We start from the raw sequence: 24,851 nt of genomic DNA on the forward strand, positions 1-24,851 counted from the left end.
CGCCATTCGACGAGGAACGTTTTCCGTGGATTCTCGTGTTTGATTCGGTTTTTATTGTCAAGGATTCCTGTCGCTGTTTGGATATTTTCGGATCCGCGATGGAGCGTCTGTGGATGCGCGCTGTCAGAGGCCGATGGCGCACACTGTTTGTCGTTCTTTGTCTCTGTGAGCTGCGCTCCGTGAGCGGACAGGCTCGCTATTCCATACCGGAGGAGCAGGCGGAAGGCTCTTTCGTGGGGAACATTGCCAGAGATTTGGGCTTGGATGTGGCCAGACTAGTAGCAGGTAAAGCTCGTATTATTAGCAAAGGAGGCCGACAGTATGTTGATTTCAAGCCAGACAAAGGCACACTTGTCATTCAAGAGCGCATCGACCGAGAGGAGCTTTGTGGAAAGACGACGCCCTGCAGCTTCACTTTCGACATCATTTTAGAAAATCCCATCCAACTTTATCGCGTGACAGTGGAGGTCGTGGACATGAATGACAACAGTCCGTCCTTCCCTCAGTCGGAAATTCATTTGAAAATCGCTGAAAATGCTGCAGTGGGCACTCGTTTCTCTCTCGCAAATGCAGCCGACCCTGATGTTGCTCTTAATGATATTCAGAAATATGCACTCAAACCATTAGATCATTTTAAATTGGAAATACAAAACCAACAAAACGGAAGAAAGGTTATCGAAATACTTTTACAGAAGCCTTTAGACCGAGAACAGGAGGAGAGCCTGACACTCATGCTGATTGCGTCAGATGGTGGCGAGCCACATCGATCAGGGACGGCGAGAATTCAAATCACTGTGCTGGACGCCAACGACAACGCGCCAGTGTGCACTCAACCTGTTTACAAGGTCGATGTGCGAGAAAATTCACCTGCAGGAACCTTGATCGCGACTGTGAGTGCAAGCGACGCTGATGCGGGCCTCAATCGTGACGTCACATATTCCACTCCTCATATTACCAAAGATGAGAGAGACCTTTTTAGTGTAGATGTTAAAACAGGAGAGATTAAAATCATTGGTCAACTAGATTTTGAAAAATCACAGAGTTATGAGTTAAACGTCCAGGCTAGTGACCACGGAGGCTTTACAGACACGTGTAAGGTTTTCATCAACATAATTGATGAGAACGACAACGTCCCCACAATCAAGTTGATGTCCTTTTCTCAGTCCATACCTGAGGATTCTCCCCCAGGTGCAACCGTGGCTGTTTTTAACGTGAATGATGACGACGCTGACGGCAACGGTGTTGTCAAGTGTGCCATTAACGCTGACGTCCCGTTTAAAATCGAGTCTTCGTTAGCGGGTTACTACACCATAGTGACCGAAAACTTCTTAGACCGGGAAAGCGTCCCCGAATATAACGTGACCATCACAGTGTCCGACCAAGGCTCTCCGCCTCTGTCTAGTAGTCAAAACGTCAACGTTCAAATATCCGATGTGAACGACAACCCGCCCGAATTCCATCAGTCGCAATACAGGAAGACCGTAGCAGAGAACAACCCTCCCGGTTTTTCCGTCTTGACCGTCAGTGCCGGTGACGCGGACTGGGGCCGGAACGCTCGAGTGTCTTACTTCCTGGAGGAGAAAGAAGTTCACGGAGCAGCCGTGTCTTCTTTTGTCTCGGTCCATCCGGAGAGCGGCGTCGTCCGCGCGCTGCGATCCTTCGATTACGAACAAATCAAGTCGTTCGACTTCAACGTGAGCGCCCGCGACTCCGGATCCCCTCCGCTGAGCTCCGCGGCCGCCGTTCGCATCCTGATCCGGGACCAGAACGACAACGCCCCTCAGGTCCTGTACCCGGTCCAGCCGCACGCCGAAATGGTGCCTCGTTCGGCAGACGCGGGCTATCTGGTGACTAAAGTGGTGGCCGTGGATGTGGACTCTGGACAGAACGCCTGGCTCTCCTATAAAGTGCAGCACAAATTTGGGGGCGCAGACAGGGGGGCGCTGTTTGAAGTGGGCCTCCACAATGGAGAAATGCGAACTGTCCGCCAAGTGACTGATAAAGATGCTGTCAAACAAAGACTGACTGTCGTAGTGGAGGACAACGGGCAGCCCTCTCGTTCGGCTACGGTCGCGGTGAACGTGGCGCTGGCGGACGGCTTTTCCGAAGTGCTGAGGTCGGAGTTCGCCGACGACTTTAGCGAGGACTACGACGACCGGCTGACTTTTTACTTAGTCTCGGCTTTGGCCGCGGTCTCCTTCCTCTTCGTCGCCTGCTTGCTGCTTATCGTGTCGCTCAAAGTGTACAGGTGGAGACGGTCTCGCGTCCTGTACCGCTCCGACCTCCCCGTCATTCCGTATTATCCGCCGCGCTACTGCGACACTTTGGGGACGGCGGGGACGCTCCCGCACGTCTACAACTACGAGGCGTGCGCCGCCGCCAAGAGTCACGTGACGAACACGCAAGCCGTGAGTCAAAGTTTAGTGAGTGTGGACGGAGCGGACGCTGACGTGCCGCACGGCGGCGAGCAGACGTCGGGGAACTGCTCTCGGATGTCGACTTTGGTGAGTCAAATCAGTACACTTGTTTCAATCTATGTTTGTTTTCAGAGTTTTTATCATGGAGAAGCCTTGTTCTTGTATTGATACATATTTTAAAGTCATTACATTTCATTTAAAGTCGTGTGTAAAAGTACACAGAAATAGGGCCTCTTCTCGTTGGAAAGGGGAGAAGAGATTTGGTGGTGGAACCTCAAAGTAAAGGAAATCCTCAAGGAAAGAGGTTAGCTTCGAAGAAGTGGAACACTGAGAGGAGAAAGGAATACATTGAGATGCGATGTAGGGCAAAAGTCGAAGTGGCAAAGGCCAAACGAGGCATATGATGACATGTATGCCAGGTTGGACACGAAAGAAGGAGAAAAGGATCTATACAGGTTGGCCAGACAGAGGGATAGAGATGGGAAGGATGTGCAGCAGGTTAGGGTGATTCAGGATTGAGATGGAAATGTGTTGACTGGTGCCAGCAGTGTGCTTGCTAGATGGAAAGAATACTTTGAGGAGTTGATGAATGAAGAAAATGAGAGAGAAGGGAAAGTAGAAGAGGCAAGTGTGGTGGACCAGGAATTGGCAATGATTATGAGGGGGAAGTTAGAAAGGCATGAAAGAGGAGGAAAAATGGAAAGGCTGTTGGTCTTGATGACATTCCTGTGGAGTTTTGGAAGCATGTCGGAGAGGTGGTTGTGGAGTTTTTGACCATCTTGTTCAACATAATTCTCGCTGGTCAGAAAATGCCTGAGGAATGCGAGCAACAGTATGGTTTCATGCCTAGAAACAGTAGCACAGATTAATAATTTGCCTTGAGGATGTTGATGGAAAAGTACAGCCAATGTCAGAAGGAGTTACATTGTCTTTGTAGATCTTGAGAAAGCCTACAACAGAGTAGCCAGAGAGGAACTGTGGTACTGCATGCGGAGGTCTGGACTGGCAGAGAAGTATGTTAGAAGAATACAGGACATGTTTGAGTGCAACAGAACAGTGGTGAGGTGTGACGGTGGAGGTGGGAGTGCATCACGGATCAGCCTCGAGCCCCTTCCTGCTTGCAGTGGTAATGGATCGGCTGACAGATTAGGTCAGACTGGAATCCCTGTGGACCATGATGTTTGCAGATGACGTCGTAATCTGCAGTGAAAGCATCAGTCTAACCTCATATGTTCCCCTATCCATCACCACTGCAAAACAGGAAGGGGCTCAAGGCTGATCCCTGATGCACTCCCACCTTCACCTTCAACTCCTCTGTCACACCTCACCACTGTCCTGCTGCCCTCAAACATGTCCTGTATTATTGACGTTGTGATCTAGGCAGCACGGTGGGAGATGGGTTAGAGCGTCTGCCTCAGAGTTCTGAGGACTGAGGTTCAATCCCCGGCCCCGCCTGTGTGGAGTTTGCATGTTCTCCCCGGGCACTGCGGTTTCCTCCTACATCCCAAAAACATGCATGGTCGGTTAATTGACAACTCCAAATTGCCAGTAGGTGTGTCGACTTTGGTGAGTCAAATGTCTCTCTTGTATACAAGCAGGGCTTGACATCAGCTCACCAGCCACTGTGGCTAGTTGTTTCCCAGAATTACTAGCCACTCAGCATTTTCTTGAGCTTGACTTTTGTTACGTTTAATATGATTATAGCTAGGTTAAAGAACGAGATTTTCAACCCTTTTAAATGTATTTGACCCCTTTGCACAACCAAGCCAAGACTACATCAATTTTTAACGCTAGAAGAACCACCATTCCTATAAGACATCCGAGTCTGAACCATCACACAGACTTCGGTGACTCTCTTTTAAGATATACAATTCAAAATGAGAGAAAAACGAGAGAAAAACAAATTCATTGTTGCATTCCACTTCAGCTGGGCCATGTCTTTCCAATCACTTGCTTTGCCGACTGCAACAGAAGTACGGTACATTCTGCTTTTCCAGGTTTCCAGAAGCTTTCCTGCAACGTAGTCGTTCCACTCTGCGAAGAGTTAGTCGCTGTATCTGAGAGAGAGACTTTTTTTTCATAGCTAAAGTGACAAGCAAGTTTGGCTGTGAATTCACTTCATCAATGACAGCAAGCGTGCAGTTGTTGACTATTTCCAACTCGGTAAGAGGTCTCTGATATCCTCGTCGTACTCGTCGCGTTCGGCCGACAAAATAAATACAGGTTTCTACATCGACTTTGCGTTTTTTCGGCCTTCGGACAGACATTTTGAATCCTGTCTTGTTTCTCAAAGTGTGTCGCGAGGAGCAATGTCATCTCGAGCCAGTTGATTCTTCCGTGCAAGCAGGTATTTAGTGCAAGTCCACTTGGACAAACTTGTCATCATATGGGTTTTTGTATCGCCATGATTTAATTGATCACTGCAACCACTCACACACGTTACAACACATGACGTCAGAATAAAATAGGAAAGTCTGGGGGCCATATGAAATTAAATTTCAAAGGGGGGGCCACTAGTTAAATAGGCCTGGTGTATGATGTCGAATACCGTTTGAGAAAACTACAATGAAATATATTGGAGTGTCGAGGAAGTTGACGCTTGAATACCCAGCATGCCCAGCGGCTTTGGATAAATAGTTGACTTCTTGGTTGACTTTTTTTTTTTTTTTATGTTTCTTATTTCCTAGTAGTTGTAAACATCACGTGTGTCCATCTACCCCTTATATATATATATATTTTTTGTTTCATGAGTCACATGAAGAATATGCAAGCCATGAGAAAGCTTAGTGAGTGTGGATGGAGCGGGTGCTGACGTGCCGCATGGCAACCGGCAGATGTCAGGAAACTGCTCACAAATGTCAACTCTGCCGATTCAAATATTTCACCATGTCTCCTTCACTTGATATTAGTCAACATGTGTTCACCATTTCCAGTACCAAGGGGGTCCTATCAGGTCTCACCCTTCGATCCAAAGTTTCACGTGGTCATTAGGTCATCACCCGATTTTATTGCAGTCACACCATTACCTTTATTTCCCTCAACATAATTTTCCTCGAAAAGAACACATTCAACTTGAACATAAATACACATGATAGAATTTACAGTGTATTTAAGAGCACATTGAAGAACTTGGCACTTATTACATAGCTAAAGTGACAAGCTTCTTGGTTTTGTTGTCAACTCACTTCATCAGTGACAGCAAGCGAGCCGTTGTTGACTATTTCCTACTCGGTAAAAGGTGTCTTATATTCAAATCACCAGGGTCCCGATTTAGTACTCGTCGCGTTCGGCAGACAAAATAAATACTTCTTAGTCCATTATGTTTGGAGTTGCCGGTTTTGCTGCTTTTTGCAGATGATGTGGTTCTGTTGGCTTCATCAAGCCGTGACCTCCAACTCTCATTGGAGCAGTTCGCAGCCGAGTGTGAAGCGGCTGGGATGAGAATCAGCACCTCCAAATCTGAGACCATGGTCCTCAGTCGGGAAAGGGTGGCATGCCATCTCCAGGTCGGGGATGAGATCCTGCCCCAAGTGGAGGAATTCAAGTATCTTGGGGTCTTGTTCACGAGTGATGGAAGAATGGAACGGGAGATCGACAGGCGGATCGGTGCAGCGTCTGCAGTGATGCGGACTTTGTATCGGTCCGTTGTGGTAAAGAAAGAGCTAAGCCGAAAGGCGAAGCTCTCAATTTACCAGTCGATCTTCGTTCCTACCCTCACCTATGGTCATGAGCTGTGGGTCGTGACCGAAAGAACAAGATCCCGGATACAAGCGGCCGAAATGAGTTTCCTCCGCAGGGTGTCCGGGCTCTCCCTTAGAGATAGGGTGAGAAGCTCGGTCAACCGGGAGGATCTCAGAGTAGAGCCGCTGCTCCTCCGCATTGAGAGGAGCCAGATGAGGTGGCTGGCGCATCTGATTCGGACGCCTCCCTGGTGAGGTGTTCCGGGCATGTCCCACCGGGAGGAGACCCCGGGGATGACCCAGGACACGCTGGAGAGACTACATCATTCGGCTGGCCTGGGAACGCCTCGGGATCCTCCCGGAAGAGCTGGATGAAGTGGCTGGGGAGAGGGAAGTCTGCGCGTCCCTGCTGAAGCTACTGCCCCCGCGACCCGACCCGGATAAGCGGTAGAGAATGGATGGATGGATGGATGGGTTGCCGGTTTTCAACATCGACTTTGTGTTTTTTTCGGCTTTCAGAGAGACATTTTGAAGCCTGTCTTGTTTCTCAAACTTTGTAGCGAGTAGCAATGTAGTCTCAACTTCTTTTACTCGTTTCAAAACCGGGGACAACATGTCACTTTGCACTCTTTTAAGAGTGTTCATATGCATGTAGGCAAGTGTTGGTTTTGTGACTCGTTTGGGTTTTAAAAGTCTCAAAAGTATGCAGACTTACAAAGTGTTCCGACCATTCATTCCCAGAGTTACAGTGACACGAACAGTGGCACCTCCCTTTACCGGACGTGATTTAACGGATATCGGAAGTCATGGTCAGTGCATGTGTCCAAAAATACTTTCCGGTTGTCACTGAAAGCGGTGTTGACAAGGTCTGTTAGTTCCAGAATTGGCCACTGTTGTTTCGTGGCGCTGTGGCGCAATCTCGGCAGAGACTGGAGCTTTATTAGGATTCCCACATAGTTTCTAGGCAGGACTCACCCCCACGAACTCACCATCCCCACACTGACCAATTTTGTCCAAAATAAAAACAAATAAGTTTGTTATGGTTAGGTTTTGGTTCTAGGTTTGGGGCTAAACCGTTTTCAGATTGGTGAAGGATTAGGGTGGGTTAGGCTAGTGGGAAACATACTAATGCCGCCACACTTTTATCACATACTTCTTTTCCCGTTGAGAAGCAGGAGGGCATGTTTTACAGGTACCCAACAGCCAATCATTGAGTAGCGGCGCATGACCTGGAGCCAGTAATATTGGAGCAGGGCGTGTCCTGCCTACAAACAATGTGGGAATACTAATCACGGCCATGTTGAATGTGGCAACATTTCCATTGTATTGACGTGGCGGCCATGATGGCACAAGCTCAGTTCTATCTATTGTCGCATAGAGAGAGAGCGCACATGGCTGCGGTGTTCACTCAACGAGCAATACGACACATAAGTCCCTGGAGTCTGGAACATGCTATTTCTGGTACAGTAACAGTTTTTTTTTGTCAAGCAATTTGTCGATGGCAACGCATTTGGAACTAGGAAGCACACTAATTTGTTGTGACTCACGAAAGCGAGTGGCCTATGACAAGTACATAAGCATTGTCTACATCAAGCACCTCAGCGTAGTAAGTTTGGATGAAATTTTAAAGTTTTAAAGAAATATTTATTTACAATAAATTGGTGAGGGGAGTAGCTGTGGGTCATGACGAAAAGAACAAGATCCCGGAGCGGCCGAAATGAGTTTCCGGGCTCTCCCTTAGAGAGACGGTGAGAAGCTCGGTCATCCGGGAGGAACTCAGAGTAGAGCCGCTGCTCCTCCACATCGAGAGGAGCCAGATGAGGTGGCTGGGGCATCTGATTCGGATGCCTCCTGGACGCCTTCCCGCTGAGGTGTTCCGGGCACGTCGCACCGGGAGAAGACCCCGGGGACGACCCAGGAGACGCCGGAGAGACTACTTCTCTTGGCTGGCCTCGGAGCGCCTCGGGATCCCCCCGGAAGAGCTGGAGGAAGTGACTGGGGAGAGGGAAGTCTGTGCGTCCCTCCTGATAACGCTACTGCCCCTGCGACCCGTCGTCAGATAAGTGGTCGAAAATGGATGACTGGATGGACAGTAAATTGATACCTTACTGGCGGCACGGAGCTGACTGGTTAGCACATCTACCTCACAGTTCTGAGGACCGGGGTTCAAATCCCACACTCGCCTCTGTGGAGTTGGCATGTTCTCCCGGTGCCTGGGTGGGTTTTTTCCAGGCACTCTGGTTTCCTCCCACATCCCGAAAACATGCGTGGTAGGGTGATTGAAGACTCGAACGGACAATCAGCTGTAACAGACGAGCCTCTGCCTGTAATCGTCTGTTAAATCGAGGTTCCACTGTATGTCAATATTCAGGAACTAAACATCGAAAAGATGCAGCCTCATCAATAATGTATTTTTTTTTATTGTTGTCATATTACATCATGATAAGAGGGAGTGTACGAGTCGTGCATTGTACTTTTCCAAATAATGTTTCGCTCGCCCCAAAGTGAGCAGTGAGCTCCTCCTGCAGTCTTGTCTCTGTCCATGGTGCTGAAGGGCAGCTTCCAAGGGATTTGTTGACCAGCGCTCGTTCTGAGGAATTCCAATCAATAATCATCATTTATATCATTTGTATTACTCTTACGCACACGACTTCCTTCCTGTAACTGTGTTGATTGGCTGTTTGTTCAGGTGACAACCTTAACTCGGAAAATGTCTTTATTAATTTTTTAAATATATTTAATGCAGTTATTTAACAGGACGGAGCATATTCAAGGATGTTTTTTCCCCCCACCCCCATGTTGAACCTTTTTTTCTAACTGGGCAGTTTGGCATATCGGCCTCTAAGGGGCGCTGTTACATGGTAAATGGATGTGTTGGCGCTGTGTGATGCAGTGCAGCTCCCTCCTCTGTCGCTGCCATTTGGCACCAGAGAGCTTCGCGTGAACGACGTACAATCGTTGAGCTCAAATAACGCGCATCTGATTGCGCCTGCTTTGGTTCTGTCATTTTTTCGATTGCGTCCCTTTAGTGGAATATTTTTAATTTCATATGGAGGCTAAAAACATTCATCCGAGCCGAGGAGGAATGCGATGGCGACGCGCGGCCGGCCTCTTTGTCTTTTGGTGTTTTTTTCTCCACGCGAGCGAGGCCCAAATCCGCTACTCAATCCCCGAGGAGATGAAAAAAGGCTCGCTCGTCGGAAATGTGGCCCAAGATCTCGGTTTGGATCTGAAAAGACTCCGTTCTGGGCGGGCCCGCATCGTGACCGGGGAGAACGTCCAGTACGCCGAGCTGAGGGCGGACAAAGGGCTCCTGGTTGTCCATGAGAGGATAGATCGAGAACAGCTGTGTGGAGACGTGACGCCGTGCAGCTTCACCTTCGAGATTTTGTTGGAAAACCCCATGGAATTGCACCCGGTCACCATCGAAGTGTTGGACGTCAACGACAACGCGCCCACTTTTGAAAATAGTCATTTGCGATTTGAAATTACTGAGTCTGCTGCACTGGGCTCCCGTTTTGTTCTGGAGGCTGCGTATGATGCTGACGTGGATTCAAACGGCGTGCAGAGTTACGTTTTAACACCGAGTGATCATTTTGTTTTGAAGCAACACGTCAGTCCGGGAGGAAGTAAACATGCAGAAATGGTCCTGCAGAAAGCCTTAGACAGAGAAGAGCAGCCGCGACTTTCCCTTAAATTAGTGGCTGTGGACGGTGGGAATCCACAGAGGTCAGGTACAGTAAATATAGATATTAACATTCAAGATATAAATGACAATGCTCCCGTCTTTAATCAAAGCGTTTACAAAGCAAAAGTGACTGAAAATGCAGCAAAAGGCACTCACGTTCTTACTGTGAATGCCACTGATGCTGATAGCGGTTCAAATGCAAAAATAACATTCTCGTTTTCAAAATCAAAAGCGGGAATTACAAATTTGTTTCATATCGATGAGGTGGCAGGATGCATATCTGTAGCAAACCAAATTGATTATGAAAAATACAAGACAATAGAGTTCATGGTTGAAGCCAAAGATCAAGGTGCATTAACAGACTCCACCAAAGTGGAAATCGAAGTCCTGGATTTGAATGATAATGTCCCCGTCCTCAACGTGATGTCCTTCACGAGTCCGGTTTCAGAAGACTCCCCGGCTGGTACCACGATCGGTATCATGAACGTGAAAGACCAGGATTCTGGCGAAAACGGTCACGTGAGGTGCGGCATCGAAGGCCGCGTTCCATTTCGCATGAAATCCAACGTGCGCAATTATTTTGCCTTGGTGACCGATGCCGATTTGGATCGCGAAAGCGTGTCCGAATATAACATCACAGTCGTCGCGTCGGACGCCGGCTCGCCTCCCCTCTCCGCCGAGAGAACTTTTCATTTGAAAGTTTCCGACGTGAACGACAACGCTCCTGTGTTTGCCGTCAGCTTTTATCGTGCCGACCTCGCCGAAAACAACTCGCCGGGTGTTTCCGTGCTGAGAGTGAGTGCCAAAGACCCAGATGAAAACCAGAACGCTCGTGTCTCTTACATGTTGGAGCAGGGCGAGATCGGGGGAACTCCGATTGCCTCGTTTGTGTCCGTGAACGCCCAAAGCGGCGTCGTCAGCGCCGTGCGCTCCTTCGACTACGAGCGGATGAAGCGGCTGGACTTTGCGGTGCGAGCGCAGGACGGAGGCTCCCCTCCTCTCTGTAGCAACGTGAGCGTGGGCGTCCTGATCCGGGACCAGAACGACAACGCCCCTCAGGTCCTGTACCCGGTCCAGCCGCACGCCGAAATGGTGCCTCGTTCGGCAGACGCGGGCTATCTGGTGACTAAAGTGGTGGCCGTGGATGTGGACTCTGGACAGAACGCCTGGCTCTCCTATAAAGTGCAGCACAAATTTGGGGGCGCAGACAGGGGGGCGCTGTTTGAAGTGGGCCTCCACAATGGAGAAATGCGAACTGTCCGCCAAGTGACTGATAAAGATGCTGTCAAACAAAGACTGACTGTCGTAGTGGAGGACAACGGGCAGCCCTCTCGTTCGGCTACGGTCGCGGTCAACGTGGCGCTGGCGGACGGCTTCCCCGAAGTGCTGAGGTCGGAGTTCGCCGACGACTTTAGCGAGGACTACGACGACCGGCTGACTTTTTACTTAGTCTCGGCTTTGGCCGCGGTCTCCTTCCTCTTCGTCGCCTGCTTGCTGCTTATCGTGTCGCTCAAAGTGTACAGGTGGAGACGGTCTCGCGTCCTGTACCGCTCCGACCTCCCCGTCATTCCGTATTATCCGCCGCGCTACTGCGACACGTTGGGGACGGCGGGGACGCTCCCGCACGTCTACAACTACGAGGCGTGCGCCGCCGCCAAGAGTCATGTGACGAACTCGCAAGCCGTGAGTCAAAGTTTAGTGAGTGTGGACGGAGCGGACGCTGACGTCCCGCACGGCGGCGAGCAGACGTCGGGGAACTGCTCTCGGATGTCGACTTTGGTGAGTCAAATCAGTACACTTGTTTCAATATATGTTTGTTTTCAGAGTTTATATCATGGAGAAGCCTTGTTCTTGTATTGATGCATATTTTAAAGTCATTACATTTCATTTGCAGTCGTGTGTTCAGAACCTGAAAGCCATGCTAGATTAAAAGTAGACAGAAATAGGGCATCTTCTCGTTGGAAAGGGGAGAAGAGATTTGGTGGTGGAACCTCAAAGTCCAGGAAATCATTCAAGGAATGAGGTAAGCTGAGAAGAAGTGGAACACTGAGAGTACTGAAGAGAGGAGAATGGATAAATTGAAATGTGATGTAGGGCAAAGGTCGAGGTGGCAAAGGCCAAACGAGGCATATGATGACATGTGACACTAAAGAAGGAGAAAAGGATCTATACAGGTTGGCCAGACAGAGGGAGAGAGATGGGAAGGATGTGCAGCAGGTTAGGGTGATTAAGGACAGAGATGGAAATTTGTTTACTGGTGCCAGTAGTGTGCTAGCTAGATGGAAAGAATACTTTGAGGAGTTGATGAATGAGGAAAATGAGAGAGAAGGGAGAGTAGAAGAGGCAAGTGTGGTGGACCAGGAAGTGGCAATGATTAGTAAGGGGGAAGTTAGAAAGGCATGAAAGAGGATGAAAAATGGAAAGGCTGTTGGTCCTGATGACATTCCTGTGGAGTTTTTGACCATCTTGTTCAACAGAATTGAAGATGCCTGGGGAATGCGAGCAACAGCATGGTTTCATGCCTAGAAAGAGTACCACAGATACATTATTAGCCTTGAGGATGTTGATGGAAAAGTACAGAGAAGGTCAGAAGCAGCTACATTGTCTTTGTAGATCTTGAGAAAGCCTACGACTGAGTACCCAGAGAGGAACTGTGGTACTGCATGCGGAGGTCTGGAGTGGCAGAGAAGTATGTTAGAATATTAAAGGACATGTATGAGGGCAACAGAACAGTGGTGAGGTGTGACAGAGGAGGTGGAGGTGGGAGTGCATCACGGATCAGCCTCGAGCCCCTTCCTGCTTGCAGTGGTAATGGATAGGCTGACAGATGAGGTCAGACTGGAATCCCTGTGGACCATGATGTTTGCAGATGACGTCGTAATCTGCAGTGAAAGCATCAGTCTAACCTCATCCATTAGCCTATCCATCACCACTGCCAACAGGAAGGGGCTCAGGGCTGATCCCTGATGCAGTCCCCCCTCCACCTTAAATTCGTCTGTCATACCTCACCGCTGTTCTGCTGCCCTCGTTCATGTCTTGTATTATTCTAACATATTTCTCTGCCACTCCAGACCTCCGCATGCAGTACCACAGTTCCTCTCTGGGTACTCAGTCGGAGGCTTTCTCAAGATCTACAAAGACACAATGTAGCTCCTTCTGACCTTCTCTGTACTTTTCCATCAACATCCTCAAGGCAGATAATGCATCTGTGGTACTCTTTCTAGGCATGAAACCATACTGTTGCTCACAAATACTCACTTCTGTCCTGAGTCTGGCCTCCACTACTCTTTCCCATAACTTCATTGTGTGGCTCATCAACTTTATTCCTCTATAGTTCCCACAGCTCTGCACATTACCTTTGTTCTTAAAAATGGGCACCAGTACACTTTTCCTCCATTCCTCAGGCATCTTCTCACGCACTTGAATTCTATTGAACAAGCTGGTCAAAAACTCCACAGCCACCTCTCCTAGATGCCTCCATACCTCCACAGGAATGTCGTCAGGACCAACAGCCTTTCCATTTTTCATCCTCTTTAATGCCTTTCTAACTTCCCCCTTACTAATCATTGCCTCTTCCTGGTCCACCACACTTGCCTCTTCTACTCTCCCTTCTCTCTCATTTTCCTCATTCATCAACTCCTCAAAGTATTCTTTCCATCTAGCTAGCACACTTCTGGCACCAGTCAACACATTTCCATCTCTGTCCTTAATCGCCCTAACCTGCTGCACATCCTTCCCATCTTTCTCCCTCTGTCTGGCCAACCTGTAGAGATCCTTTTCTCCTTCTTTAGTGTCCAACCTGGCATACATGTCCTCATATGCCTCTTGTTTGGCCTTTGCCACTTCTACCTTTGCCCTATGTCGCATCTCAATGTATTCCTTTCGCCTCTCCTCGTTCCTCTGTTTCCCACTTCTTCTTAGCTAACCTTTTTCCTTGTATGATTTCCTGTCCTGTGAGGTTCCACCACCTTGTCTCCTTCTCTCCTGCCTGCCTCTCTGATCACCTTGGCTGCAGTGGTTAAGTCTTCTGGAAGCTCCTCCCGTCCACCGAGAGCCTGTCTCACCTCTTCCCGAAAAGCTGCATAACACTCACACCAATACATCCTTTTAATTGACTTTTTTTTTGCGGTGGACAGACTTATTATCTATGAAATATTGTATCAAGGTTTGTTTACTTGGATAATCATGGTTTTCTAGCCATAATTATTAACTCAAATGACAAGTAAAGAACTTTTGGTAACAATTCAAATGTGTTGGGCTGGATGTTAATTGTCGTTGTCCATGGTGCTGGAATTGCTTGGAGCTGACAATTCAGACAAACAAATGAAGTTGTAGCAGCTATTCAACCTCGTTCGTTCTTCTTTTGACTGCGTTTTCTATTCGGTGAAACCAATTTCCTCCGTAGTTATGTATTAACACCTTATTTTCGTGGTTGTATTGTTGTTTAAAGTTCAGGGACATCATCTGTCTCAACATTTGTTCATGATGTCATACCTTCTGTTGATTTTTGAAAATAGTCTGGATTCAAATTTGAAAACATTCTTTCCAATCAAAATAAAAATATCTGTTAATGACATATTAGTCTATTTTTTAAATTCAACTTAGAAATAGTGCATTTTTTAGTTGGAAAGGGGAGAAGGAGCTTTGGTGGTGGAACCTCAAAGTAAAGAAAATCATTCAAGGAAAGAGGTTAGCTGAGAAGAAGTGGAACACTGAGGGGAGGAGAAATGAATACATTGAGATGCGATGTAGGGCAAAGGTCGAGGTGGCAAAGGCCAAACGAGGCATATGATGACATGCATGCCCAGTTGGACACTAAAGAAGGAGAAAAGGATCTATACAGGTTGGCCAGACAGAGGGAGAGAGATGGGAAGGATGTGCAGCAGGTTAGGGTGATTAAGGACAGAGATGGAAATGTGTTGACTGGTGCCAGCAGTGTGCTAGCTAGATGGAAAGAATACTTTGAGGATTTGATGAATGAGGAAAATGAGAGAGAAGGGAGATTAGAAGAGGCAAGTGTGGTGGACCAGGAAGTGGCAATGATTAGTAAGGGGGAAGTTAGAAAGGCATGAAAGAGGATGAAAAATGGGAAGGCTGTTGGTCCTGATGACATTCCTGTGGAGTTTTGGAAGCATGTAGGAGAAGTGGCTGTGGAGTTTTTGACCATCTTGTTCAACAGAATTCTAGCGGGTCAGAAGATGCCTGAGGAATGCGAGCAACAGTATGGTTTTCTGCCTAGAAAGAGTAACACAGATGCATTATTTGCCTTGAGGATGTTGATGGAAAAGTACGGAAGGTAAGAAGGAGCTACATTGTGTCTTTGTAGATCCAGCGAAAGCCTATGACAGAGTACCCAGAGAGGAACTGTGGTACTGCATGCGGAGGTCAGGAGTGGCAGAGAAGCATGTTAGAATAATACAGGACATGTCCGAGGGCAGCAGAACAGTGGATAGGTGTGACAAAGGAGGTGGAGGTGGGAGTGCATCAGGGATCAGCCCCGAGCCCCTTCCTGTTTACAGTGGTAATGGATGGGCTGACAGATGAGATTAGACTGGAATCCCCGTGGACCATGGTGTTCGCAGATGACGTCGAGATCTGCAGTGAAAGCAGGGAGCAGGTGGAGGAACCTTTAGGAAAGTGGATACCAATACGTTCCTTTTGTCCTTTTAAAAAAAAAAAAAAAAAAAACATTTTCCGCGTACAGATTTATTACATATGAAATATTTTATCAAGGATTGTTTATTTGGATAATCATAGTTTTCTAGCCATGATTATGAACCAAAATGAAAAGTAAAGAACCTTTGGTAACAGTTAATATGTTGGGCTGGATGTTCATTGTCGTTGTCCATGGTGCTGGAATTTCTTGGAGCTGACAATTCAGACATACAAATGAAGTTGGAGCAGCTATTCGACCTCGTTCGTTCTTCTTTTTGACTGCGTTCTCGATTCGCTGAAATCAATTTCCTCCGTAGTTATGGATTAACACCTTATTTTCGTGGTTGTATTGTTGTTTGAAGTTTAGGTATCATATCTGTGTCATCATTCTCAACATTTGTTCATGTTGTCATACCTTTTGTTGATTTTTTTAAAAATAGTCTGGATTGAATATTGAATGCATTCTTTCCAAACAAAATAAAAATATCAGTTAAGTATATATGTATTTTTTAAATTAAACTTTTGCAAAAGAAAACGCTATTTATGAAATTATTTTAACATCTTGAGATCAATATTTTGTCCAGCATTTTTTTCACATATGTGTCATATTGGTAAAATAGAAAATGCAAACAACCCGATTCCAAAAGCGTTAAGTACAACATCCAATTGTCCAGTCTTGCTATTTTGTTATTTTGTGGCCCCAGATTATTAAAAATCAAAAAAAGCAGTTTCCGTTGGCAATCACATGGAGGTGCACTACCGCCAAAATGCTCTGAGCGCCGCTCGTGCTACGTCATTGAATTCGAAGGAAACTCGTCCGTGCAGCAGTCCTCCTCTCGGACTCCTTTTCGAGCTTCGCAGACGAGAAAGACGACGCTCTGCTCGCCATTCGACGAGGAACGTTTTCCGTGGATTCTCGTGTTTGATTCGGTTTTTATTGTCAAGGATTCCTGTCGGTGTTTGGATATTTTCGGATCCGCGATGGAGCGTCTGTGGATGCGCGCTGTCAGAGGCCGATGGCGCACACTGTTTGTCGTTCTTTGTCTCTGTGAGCTGCGCTCCGTGAGCGGACAGGCTCGCTATTCCATACCGGAGGAGCAGGCGGAAGGCTCTTTCGTGGGGAACATTGCGAGAGATTTGGGCTTGGATGTGGCCAGACTAGTAGCAGGTAAAGCTCGTATTATTAGCAAAGGAGGCCGACAGTATGTTGATTTCAAGCGAGACAAAGGCACACTTGTCATTCAAGAGCGCATCGACCGAGAGGAGCTTTGTGGAAAGACGACGCCCTGCAGCTTCACTTTCGACATCATTTTAGAAAATCCCATCCAACTTTATCGCGTGACAGTGGAGGTCGTGGACATGAATGACAACAGTCCGTCCTTCCCTCAGTCGGAAATTCATTTGGAAATCGCTGAAAGTGTCGCATCCGGGGCGCGTTTCTCACTCGAGAATGCGGATGACCCAGATGTTGGTATTAATGACATTCAAAAATATGTTCTTAAGCCTTCAGATCATTTTAAATTGGAAGTACAAAATCAACCAGATGGAGCCAGATTCATGGAAATGGTTTTAGAGAAGCCTTTAGACCGAGAACAGGAGGAGAGCCTGACACTCATGTTGATTGCGTCAGATGGTGGCGAGCCACATCGGTCAGGGACGGCGAGAATTCAAATCACTGTGCTGGACGCCAACGACAACGCGCCAGTGTGCACTCAACCTGTTTATAAGGTCGATGTGCGAGAAAATTCACCTGCAGGAACCTTGATCGCGACTGTGAGTGCAAGCGACGCTGATGCGGGCCTCAATGGTGACGTCACTTATTCCACTCGCTCTACCAAAGACACTGAGCAGGTTTTTGATGTAAATGTTAAAACTGGAGAGATTAAAGTTTCAGGTAAATTAGATTTTGAGAAATCGAAGAGTTATCAGTTAAACGTCCAGGCTCGTGATCATGGAGGTTATACAGATACGTGCAAGGTTTTCATCAACATAATTGATGAGAACGACAACGTCCCCACAATCAAGTTGATGTCCTTTTCTCAGTCCATACCTGAGGATTCTCCCCCAGGTGCAACCGTGGCTGTTTTTAACGTGAATGATGACGACGCTGACGGCAACGGTGTTGTCAAGTGTGCCATTAACGCTGACGTCCCGTTTAAAATCGAGTCTTCATTAGCGGGTTACTACACCATAGTGACCGAAAACTTCTTAGACCGGGAAAGCGTCCCCGAATATAACGTGACCATCACAGTGTCCGACCAAGGCTCTCCGCCTCTGTCTAGTAGTCAAAACGTCAACGTTCAAATATCCGACGTGAACGACAACCCGCCCGAATTCCATCAGTCGGAATACAGGAAGACCGTAGCAGAGAACAACCCTCCCGGTTTTTCCGTCTTGACCGTCAGTGCCGGTGACGCGGACTGGGGCCGGAACGCTCGAGTGTCTTACTTCCTGGAGGAGAAAGAAGTTCACGGAGCAGCCGTGTCTTCTTTTGTCTCGGTCCATCCGGAGAGCGGCGTCGTCCGCGCGCTGCGATCCTTCGATTACGAACAAATCAAGTCGTTCGACTTCAACGTGAGCGCCCGCGACTCCGGATCCCCTCCGCTGAGCTCCGCGGCCGCCGTTCGCATCCTGATCCGGGACCAGAACGACAACGCCCCTCAGGTCCTGTACCCGGTCCAGCCGCACGCCGAAATGGTGCCTCGTTCGGCAGACGCGGGCTATCTGGTGACTAAAGTGGTGGCCGTGGATGTGGACTCTGGACAGAACGCCTGGCTCTCCTATAAAGTGCAGCACAAATTTGGGGGCGCAGACAGGGGGGCGCTGTTTGAAGTGGGCCTCCACAATGGAGAAATGCGAACTGTCCGCCAAGTGACTGATAAAGATGCTGTCAAACAAAGACTGACTGTCGTAGTGGAGGACAACGGGCAGCCCTCTCGTTCGGCTACGGTCGCGGTCAACGTGGCGCTGGCGGACGGCTTCCCGAAGTGCTGAGGTCGGAGTTCGCCGACGACTTTAGCGAGGACTACGACGACCGGCTGACTTTTTACTTAGTCTCGGCTTTGGCCGCGGTCTCCTTCCTCTTCGTCGCCTGCTTGCTGCTTATCGTGTCGCTCAAAGTGTACAGGTGGAGACGGTCTCGCGTCCTGTACCGCTCCGACCTCCCCGTCTTTCCGTATTATCCGCCGCGCTACTGCGACAGTTTGGGGACGGCGGGGACGCTCCCGCACGTCTACAGTTATGAGGCGTGCGCCGCCGCCAAAAGTCACGTGACGAACACGCAAGCCGTGAGTCAAAGTTTAGTGAGTGTGGACGGAGCGGACGCTGACGTGCCGCACGGCGGCGAGCAGATGTCGGGGAACTGCTCTCGGATGTCGACTTTGGTGAGTCAAATCAGTACATTTGTTTCAATATATGTTTGTTTTCAGAATTTATATCATGTAGAAGCCTTGTTCTTGGATTGATACAAATTTTAAAGTCATTACATTTCATTTACAGTCGTGTTCAGAACCTGAAAGCTAGGCTTGAGTAAAAGTACACAGAAATAGGGCATCTTCTCGTTGGAAAGGGGAAAAGAGATTTGGTGGTCGAACCTCAAAGTAAAGGAAATCATTCAAGGAAAGAGGTTAGCTGAGAAGAAGTGGAACACTGAGAGGACTGAAGAGAGGAGAAAGGAATACATTGAGATGCGATGTAGGGCAAACGTCGAGGTGGCAAAGGCCAAACCAGAGGCATATGATCACATATATGCCCGGTTGGACACTAAAGAAGGAGAAAAGGATCTATACAGGTTGGCCAGACAGAGGGAGAGAGATGGGAAGGATGTGCAGCAGGTTAGGGTGATTAAGGACAGAGATGGAAATGTGTTGACTGGTGCCAGAAGTGTGCTAGCTAGATGGAAAGAATATTTTGAGGATTTGATGAATGAGGAAAATGAGAGAGAAGGGAGAGTAGAAGAGGCAAGTGTGGTGGACCAGGAAGTGACAATGATTAGTAAGGGGGAAGTTAGAAAGGCATGAAAGAGGATGAAAAATGGAAAGGCTGTTGGTCCTGATGACATTCCTGTGGAGTTTTGGAAGCATGTTGGCGAGGTGGTTGTGGAGTTTTTGACCAGCTTGTTCAACAGAATTCTAGCGGGTCAAAAGATGCCTGAGGAATGCGAGCAACAGTATGGTTTCATGTCTAGAAACAGGAGCACAGATGAATAATTTTCCTTGAGGATGTTGATGGAAAAGTACAGAGAAGGTCAGAAGGAGCTACATTGTCTTTGTAGATCTTGAGAAAGCCTATGACTGAGTACCCAGAGAGGAACTGTGGTACTGCATGCGGAGGTCTGGAGTGGCAGAGAAGTATGTTAGAATAATACAGAACATGTACGATGGCAGCAGAACAGTGGAGAGGTGGAGGTGGGAGTGCATCAGGGATCAGCCTCGAGACCCTTCCTGCTTGCAGTGGTAATGGATAGGCTGACAGATGAGGTCAGACTGGAATCCCTGTGGACCATGATGTTTGCAGATGACGTCGTGATCTGCAGTGAAAGCATCAGTCTAACCTCATCTGTTAGCCTATCCATCACCACTGCAAAAAGGAAGGGGCTCAGGGCTGATCCCTGATGCAGTCCCCCCTCCAGCTTAAATTTCTCTGTCACACCTCACCGCTGTTCTGCTGCCCTCGTACATGTCCTGTATTTTTCTAACATACTTCTCTGCCACTCCAGACGTCCGCATGCAGTACCACAGTTCCTCTCTGGGTACTCTGTCATCGGCTTTCTCTAGATCTTCAAAGACCCAATGTAGCTCCTTCTGACCTTCTCTGTACTTTTCCATCAACATCCTCAAGGAAAATAATGCATCTGTGGTACTCTTTCTTGGCATGAAAGCATACTGTTGCTCGCAAATACTCACTTCTGTCCTGAGTCGAGCCTCCACTACTCTTTCCCATAACTTCATTGTGTGGCTCATCAACTTTATTCCTCTATAGTTGCCACAGCTCTGCACATCACCTTTGTTCTTAAAAATGGGCACCATCACACTTTTCCTCCATTCCTCAGGCATCTTCTCACACACTAGAATTCGTTGAACAAGCTGGTCAAAAACTCCACAGCCACCTCTCCTCGATGCCTCCATACCTCCACAGGAATGTCATCAGGACCAACAGCCTTTCCATTTTTCATCCTCTTTAATGCCTTTCTCACTTCCCCCTTACTAATCATTGCCACTTCCTGGTCCACCACACTTGATGAAGTATGTCAGAATAATACAGGACATGTTTGAGGGCAGCAGGACAGTGGTGAGGTGTGACAGAGGAGTTGAAGGTGGAGGTGGGAGTGCATCAGGGATCAGCCTCGAGCCCCTTCATGATTGCAGTGGTAATGGCTAGGCTGACAGATGAGGTCAGACTGGAATCCCTGTGGACCATGATTTTCGCAGATGACGTTGTGATCTAGGCGGCACGGTGGTTGACTGGTTAGAGCGTCTGCCTCACAGTTCTGAGGACCGGGTTCAATCCCCGGCCCCGCCTGTGTGGAGTTTGCATGTTCTGTCCGGGCACTGCGGTTTCCTCCCACATCCCAAAAACATGCATGGTAGGTTAATTGACAACTCCAAATTGCCCGTAGGTGTGAATGGTTGTTTGTTTGTATGTGCCCTGCGATTGGCTGGCAACCAGTTCAGGGTGTACCCCGCCTCCTGCCCGATGATAGCTGGGATAGGCGACCCTAAGGAGGAGAAGCGGCTCAGAAAATGGATGGCTGGACGGTCGTGATCTGCAGTGAAAGTAGGGAGCAGGTGGAGGAACAGTTCGGGAAGTGGATGCCAATCCATCCTTTTAATTGTCCTTTTTTTGCACCGTACGGACTTATTACATATGAAATATTGTATCTAGGTTTGTTTAATTGGATAATCATAGTTTTCTAGCCATGATTATGAACTCAAATGAAAAGTAAACAACTTTTGGTAACAATTCAAATGTGTTGGGCTGGATGTTCATTGTCGTTGTCCATGGTGCTGGAATTGCTTGGAGCTGACTATTCAGACATACAAATGAAGTTGTAGCAGCTATTCAAACTCGTTCGTTCTTCTTTTTTATCTGCGTTTTCTATTCGCTGAAATCAATTTCCTCCGTAGCTATGTATTAACACCTTATTTTCGTGGTTGTATTGTTGTTTGAAGTTTAGGTATCATATCTGTGTCATCATTCTCAACATTTGTTCATGTTGTCATACCTTTTGTTGATTTTTTTAAAAATAGTCTGGATTGAATATTGAATGCATTCTTTCCAAACAAAATAAAAATATCAGTTAAGTATATATGTATTTTTTAAAATTAAACTTTTGCAAAAGAAAACGCTATTTATGAAATTATTTTAACATCTTGAGATCAATATTTTGTCCAGCATTTTTTTCACATATGTGTCATATTGATAAAATAGAAAATGCAAACAACCCGATTCCAAAAGCGTTAAGTACAACATCCAATTGTCCAGTCTTGCTATTTTGTTATTTTGTGGCCCCAGATTATTAAAAATCAAAAAAAGCAGTTTCCGTTGGCAATCACATGGAGGTGCACTACCGCCAAAATGCTCTGAGCGCCGCTCGTGCTACGTCATTGAATTCGAAGGAAACTCGTCCGTGCAGCAGTCCTCCTCTCGGACTCCTTTTCGAGCTTCGCAGACGAGAAAGACGACGCTCTGCTCGCCATTCGACGAGGAACGTTTTCCGTGGATTCTCGTGTTTGATTCGGTTTTTATTGTCAAGGATTCTTGTCGCTGTTTGGATATTTTCGGATCCGCGATGGAGCGTCTGTGGATGCGCGCTGTCAGAGGCCGATGGCGCACACTGTTTGTCGTTCTTTGTCTCTGTGAGCTGCGCTCCGTGAGCGGACAGGCTCGCTATTCCATACCGGAGGAGCAGGCGGAAGGCTCTTTCGTGGGGAACATTGCGAGAGATTTGGGCTTGGATGTGGCCAGACTAGTAGCAGGTAAAGCTCGTATTATTAGCAAAGGAGGCCGACAGTATGTTGATTTCAAGCGAGACAAAGGCACACTTGTCATTCAAGAGCGCATCGACCGAGAGGAGCTTTGTGGAAAGACGACGCCCTGCAGCTTCACTTTCGACATCATTTTAGAAAATCCCATCCAACTTTATCGCGTGACAGTGGAGGTCGTGGACATTAATGACAACAGTCCGTCCTTCCCTCAGTCGGAAATTCATTTGAAAATCACTGAAAATGCTGCAGTGGGCACTCGTTTCTCACTCGAGAATGCGGATGACCCTGATGTCGGACTTAATTTTATTCAGAAATATGTTCTTAAGCCTTTAGATCATTTTAAATTGGAAGTACAAAATCAACCAGATGGAGCCAGATTCATGGAAATGGTTTTAGAGAAGCCTTTAGACCGAGAACAGGAGGAGAGTCTAACACTCATGCTGATTGCGTCAGATGGTGGTGAGCCACATCGATCAGGGACGGCGAGAATTCAAATCACTGTGCTGGACGCCAACGACAACGCGCCAGTGTGCACTCAACCTGTTTACAAGGTCGATGTGCGAGAAAATTCACCTGCAGGAACCTTGATCGCAACTGTGAGTGCAAGCGACGCTGATGCGGGCCTCAATGGTGACGTCACATATTCCACTCGTTCTACGAAAGACACAGAAAAGGTTTTTGATGTAAATGTTAAAACTGGCGAGATTAAAGTTTCAGGTAAATTAGATTTTGAGAAATCGAAGAGTTATCAGTTAAACGTTCAGGCCAGTGACCACGGAGGTTATACAGACACATGTAAAGTTATTGTGAACATAATTGATGAGAACGACAACGTCCCCACAATCAAGTTGATGTCCTTTTCTCAGTCCATACCTGAGGATTCTCCCCCAGGTGCAACCGTGGCTGTTTTTAACGTGAATGATGACGACGCTGACGGCAACGGTGTTGTCAAGTGTGCCATTAACGCTGACGTCCCGTTTAAAATCGAGTCTTCGTTAGCGGGTTACTACACCATAGTGACCGAAAACTTCTTAGACCGGGAGAGCGTCCCCGAATATAACGTGACCATAACAGTGTCCGACCAAGGCTCTCCGCCTCTGTCTAGTAGTCAAAACGTCAACGTTCAAATATCCGACGTGAACGACAACCCGCCCGAATTCCATCAGTCGCAATACAGGAAGACCGTAGCAGAGAACAACCCTCCCGGTTTTTCCGTCTTGACCGTCAGTGCCGGTGACGCGGACTGGGGCCGGAACGCTCGAGTGTCTTACTTCCTGGAGGAGAAAGAAGTTCACGGAGCAGCCGTGTCTTCTTTTGTCTCGGTCCATCCGGAGAGCGGCGTCGTCCGCGCGCTGCGATCCTTCGATTACGAACAAATCAAGTCGTTCGACTTCAACGTGAGCGCCCGCGACTCCGGATCCCCTCCGCTGAGCTCCGCGGCCGCCGTTCGCATCCTGATCCGGGACCAGAACGACAACGCCCCTCAGGTCCTGTACCCGGTCCAGCCGCACGCCGAAATGGTGCCTCGTTCGGCAGACGCGGGATATCTGGTGACTAAAGTGGTGGCCGTGGATGTGGACTCTGGACAGAACGCCTGGCTCTCCTATAAAGTGCAGCACAAATTTGGGGGCGCAGACAGGGGGGCGCTGTTTGAAGTGGGCCTCCACAATGGAGAAATGCGAACTGTCCGCCAAGTGACTGATAAAGATGCTGTCAAACAAAGACTGACTGTCGTAGTGGAGGACAACGGGCAGCCCTCTCGTTCGGCTACGGTCGCGGTCAACGTGGCGCTGGCGGACGGCTTCTCCGAAGTGCTGAGGTCGGAGTTCGCCGACGACTTTAGCGAGGACTACGACGACCGGCTGACTTTTTACTTAGTCTCGGCTTTGGCCGCGGTCTCCTTCCTCTTCGTCGCCTGCTTGCTGCTTATCGCGTCGCTCAAAGTGTACAGGTGGAGACGGTCTCGCGTCCTGTACCGCTCCGACCTCCCCGTCATTCCGTATTATCCGCCGCGCTACTGCGACACGTTGGGGACGGCGGGGACGCTCCCGCACGTCTACAACTACGAGGCGTGCGCCGCCGCCAAGAGTCACGTGACGAACACGCAAGCCGTGAGTCAAAGTTTAGTGAGTGTGGACGGAGCGGACGCTGACGTGCCGCACGGCGGCGAGCAGACGTCGGGGAACTGCTCTCGGATGTCGACTTTGGTGAGTCAAATCAGTACACTTGTTTCAATATATGTTTGTTTTCAGAGTTAATATCACGGAGAAGCCTTGTTCTTGGATTGATACATATTTTAAAGTCATTACATTTCATTTACAGTCGTGTTCAGAACCTGAAAGCTAGGCTTGAGTAAAAGTACACAGAAATAGGGCATCTTCTCGTTGGAAAGGGGAGAAGAGATTTGGTAGTGGAACCTCAAAGG

The 24,851-nt window shown here is 48.0% G+C and overlaps 4 protein-coding genes and 1 pseudogene across 9 annotated transcripts in view; all 5 read left to right on the forward strand.

Moving 5' to 3' along the window:
• LOC133485289 (protocadherin gamma-C5-like) overlaps window positions 1-24,851 on the forward strand; it is a 294,682-nt gene that overhangs the window by 72,811 nt on the left and 197,020 nt on the right. The gene's annotated exons all lie outside the window — the stretch shown is intronic.
• On the forward strand, window positions 68-9,041 carry LOC133485203 (protocadherin beta-9-like). Its single transcript, XM_061788618.1, has 3 exons — window positions 68-453; window positions 1,741-2,504; window positions 8,991-9,041. The coding sequence occupies exons 1-3, from the start codon at window positions 99-101 to the stop codon at window positions 9,039-9,041; spliced, it is 1,170 nt and encodes a 389-aa protein (XP_061644602.1). The 5' UTR covers window positions 68-98.
• On the forward strand, window positions 6,157-11,936 carry LOC133485293 (protocadherin beta-11-like). The gene has a single exon (XM_061788785.1). It carries the CDS (start codon window positions 9,147-9,149, stop codon window positions 11,643-11,645), a length of 2,499 nt encoding a protein of 832 aa, XP_061644769.1. The 5' UTR covers window positions 6,157-9,146; the 3' UTR covers window positions 11,646-11,936.
• LOC133485303 (protocadherin gamma-A4-like) lies at window positions 15,977-19,429 on the forward strand (annotated as a pseudogene).
• Window positions 20,603-24,829, forward strand: LOC133485304 (protocadherin beta-16-like). The gene has a single exon (XM_061788796.1). It carries the CDS (start codon window positions 22,231-22,233, stop codon window positions 24,682-24,684), a length of 2,454 nt encoding a protein of 817 aa, XP_061644780.1. The 5' UTR covers window positions 20,603-22,230; the 3' UTR covers window positions 24,685-24,829.

This window comes from Phyllopteryx taeniolatus, chromosome 10 (assembly GCF_024500385.1).
Source record: "Phyllopteryx taeniolatus isolate TA_2022b chromosome 10, UOR_Ptae_1.2, whole genome shotgun sequence".
Classification (NCBI taxonomy): Eukaryota; Metazoa; Chordata; class Actinopteri; order Syngnathiformes; family Syngnathidae; genus Phyllopteryx; species Phyllopteryx taeniolatus.

Bases quoted from the DNA above. Each gene is read 5' to 3' on its own strand.
- LOC133485304 (XM_061788796.1), top strand. From the start codon at position 22,231: ATGGAGCGTCTGTGGATGCGCGCTGTCAGAGGCCGATGGCGCACACTG.
- LOC133485293 (XM_061788785.1), top strand. From the start codon at position 9,147: ATGGAGGCTAAAAACATTCATCCGAGCCGAGGAGGAATGCGATGGCGA.
- LOC133485203 (XM_061788618.1), top strand. From the start codon at position 99: ATGGAGCGTCTGTGGATGCGCGCTGTCAGAGGCCGATGGCGCACACTG. The intron at 454-1,740 runs GCGTGACAGTGG...GCTCCGCGGCCG, and splicing joins AAATCCCATCCAACTTTATC to CCGTTCGCATCCTGATCCGG. The intron at 2,505-8,990 runs GTGAGTCAAATC...TGTGTGATGCAG, and splicing joins GCTCTCGGATGTCGACTTTG to TGCAGCTCCCTCCTCTGTCG.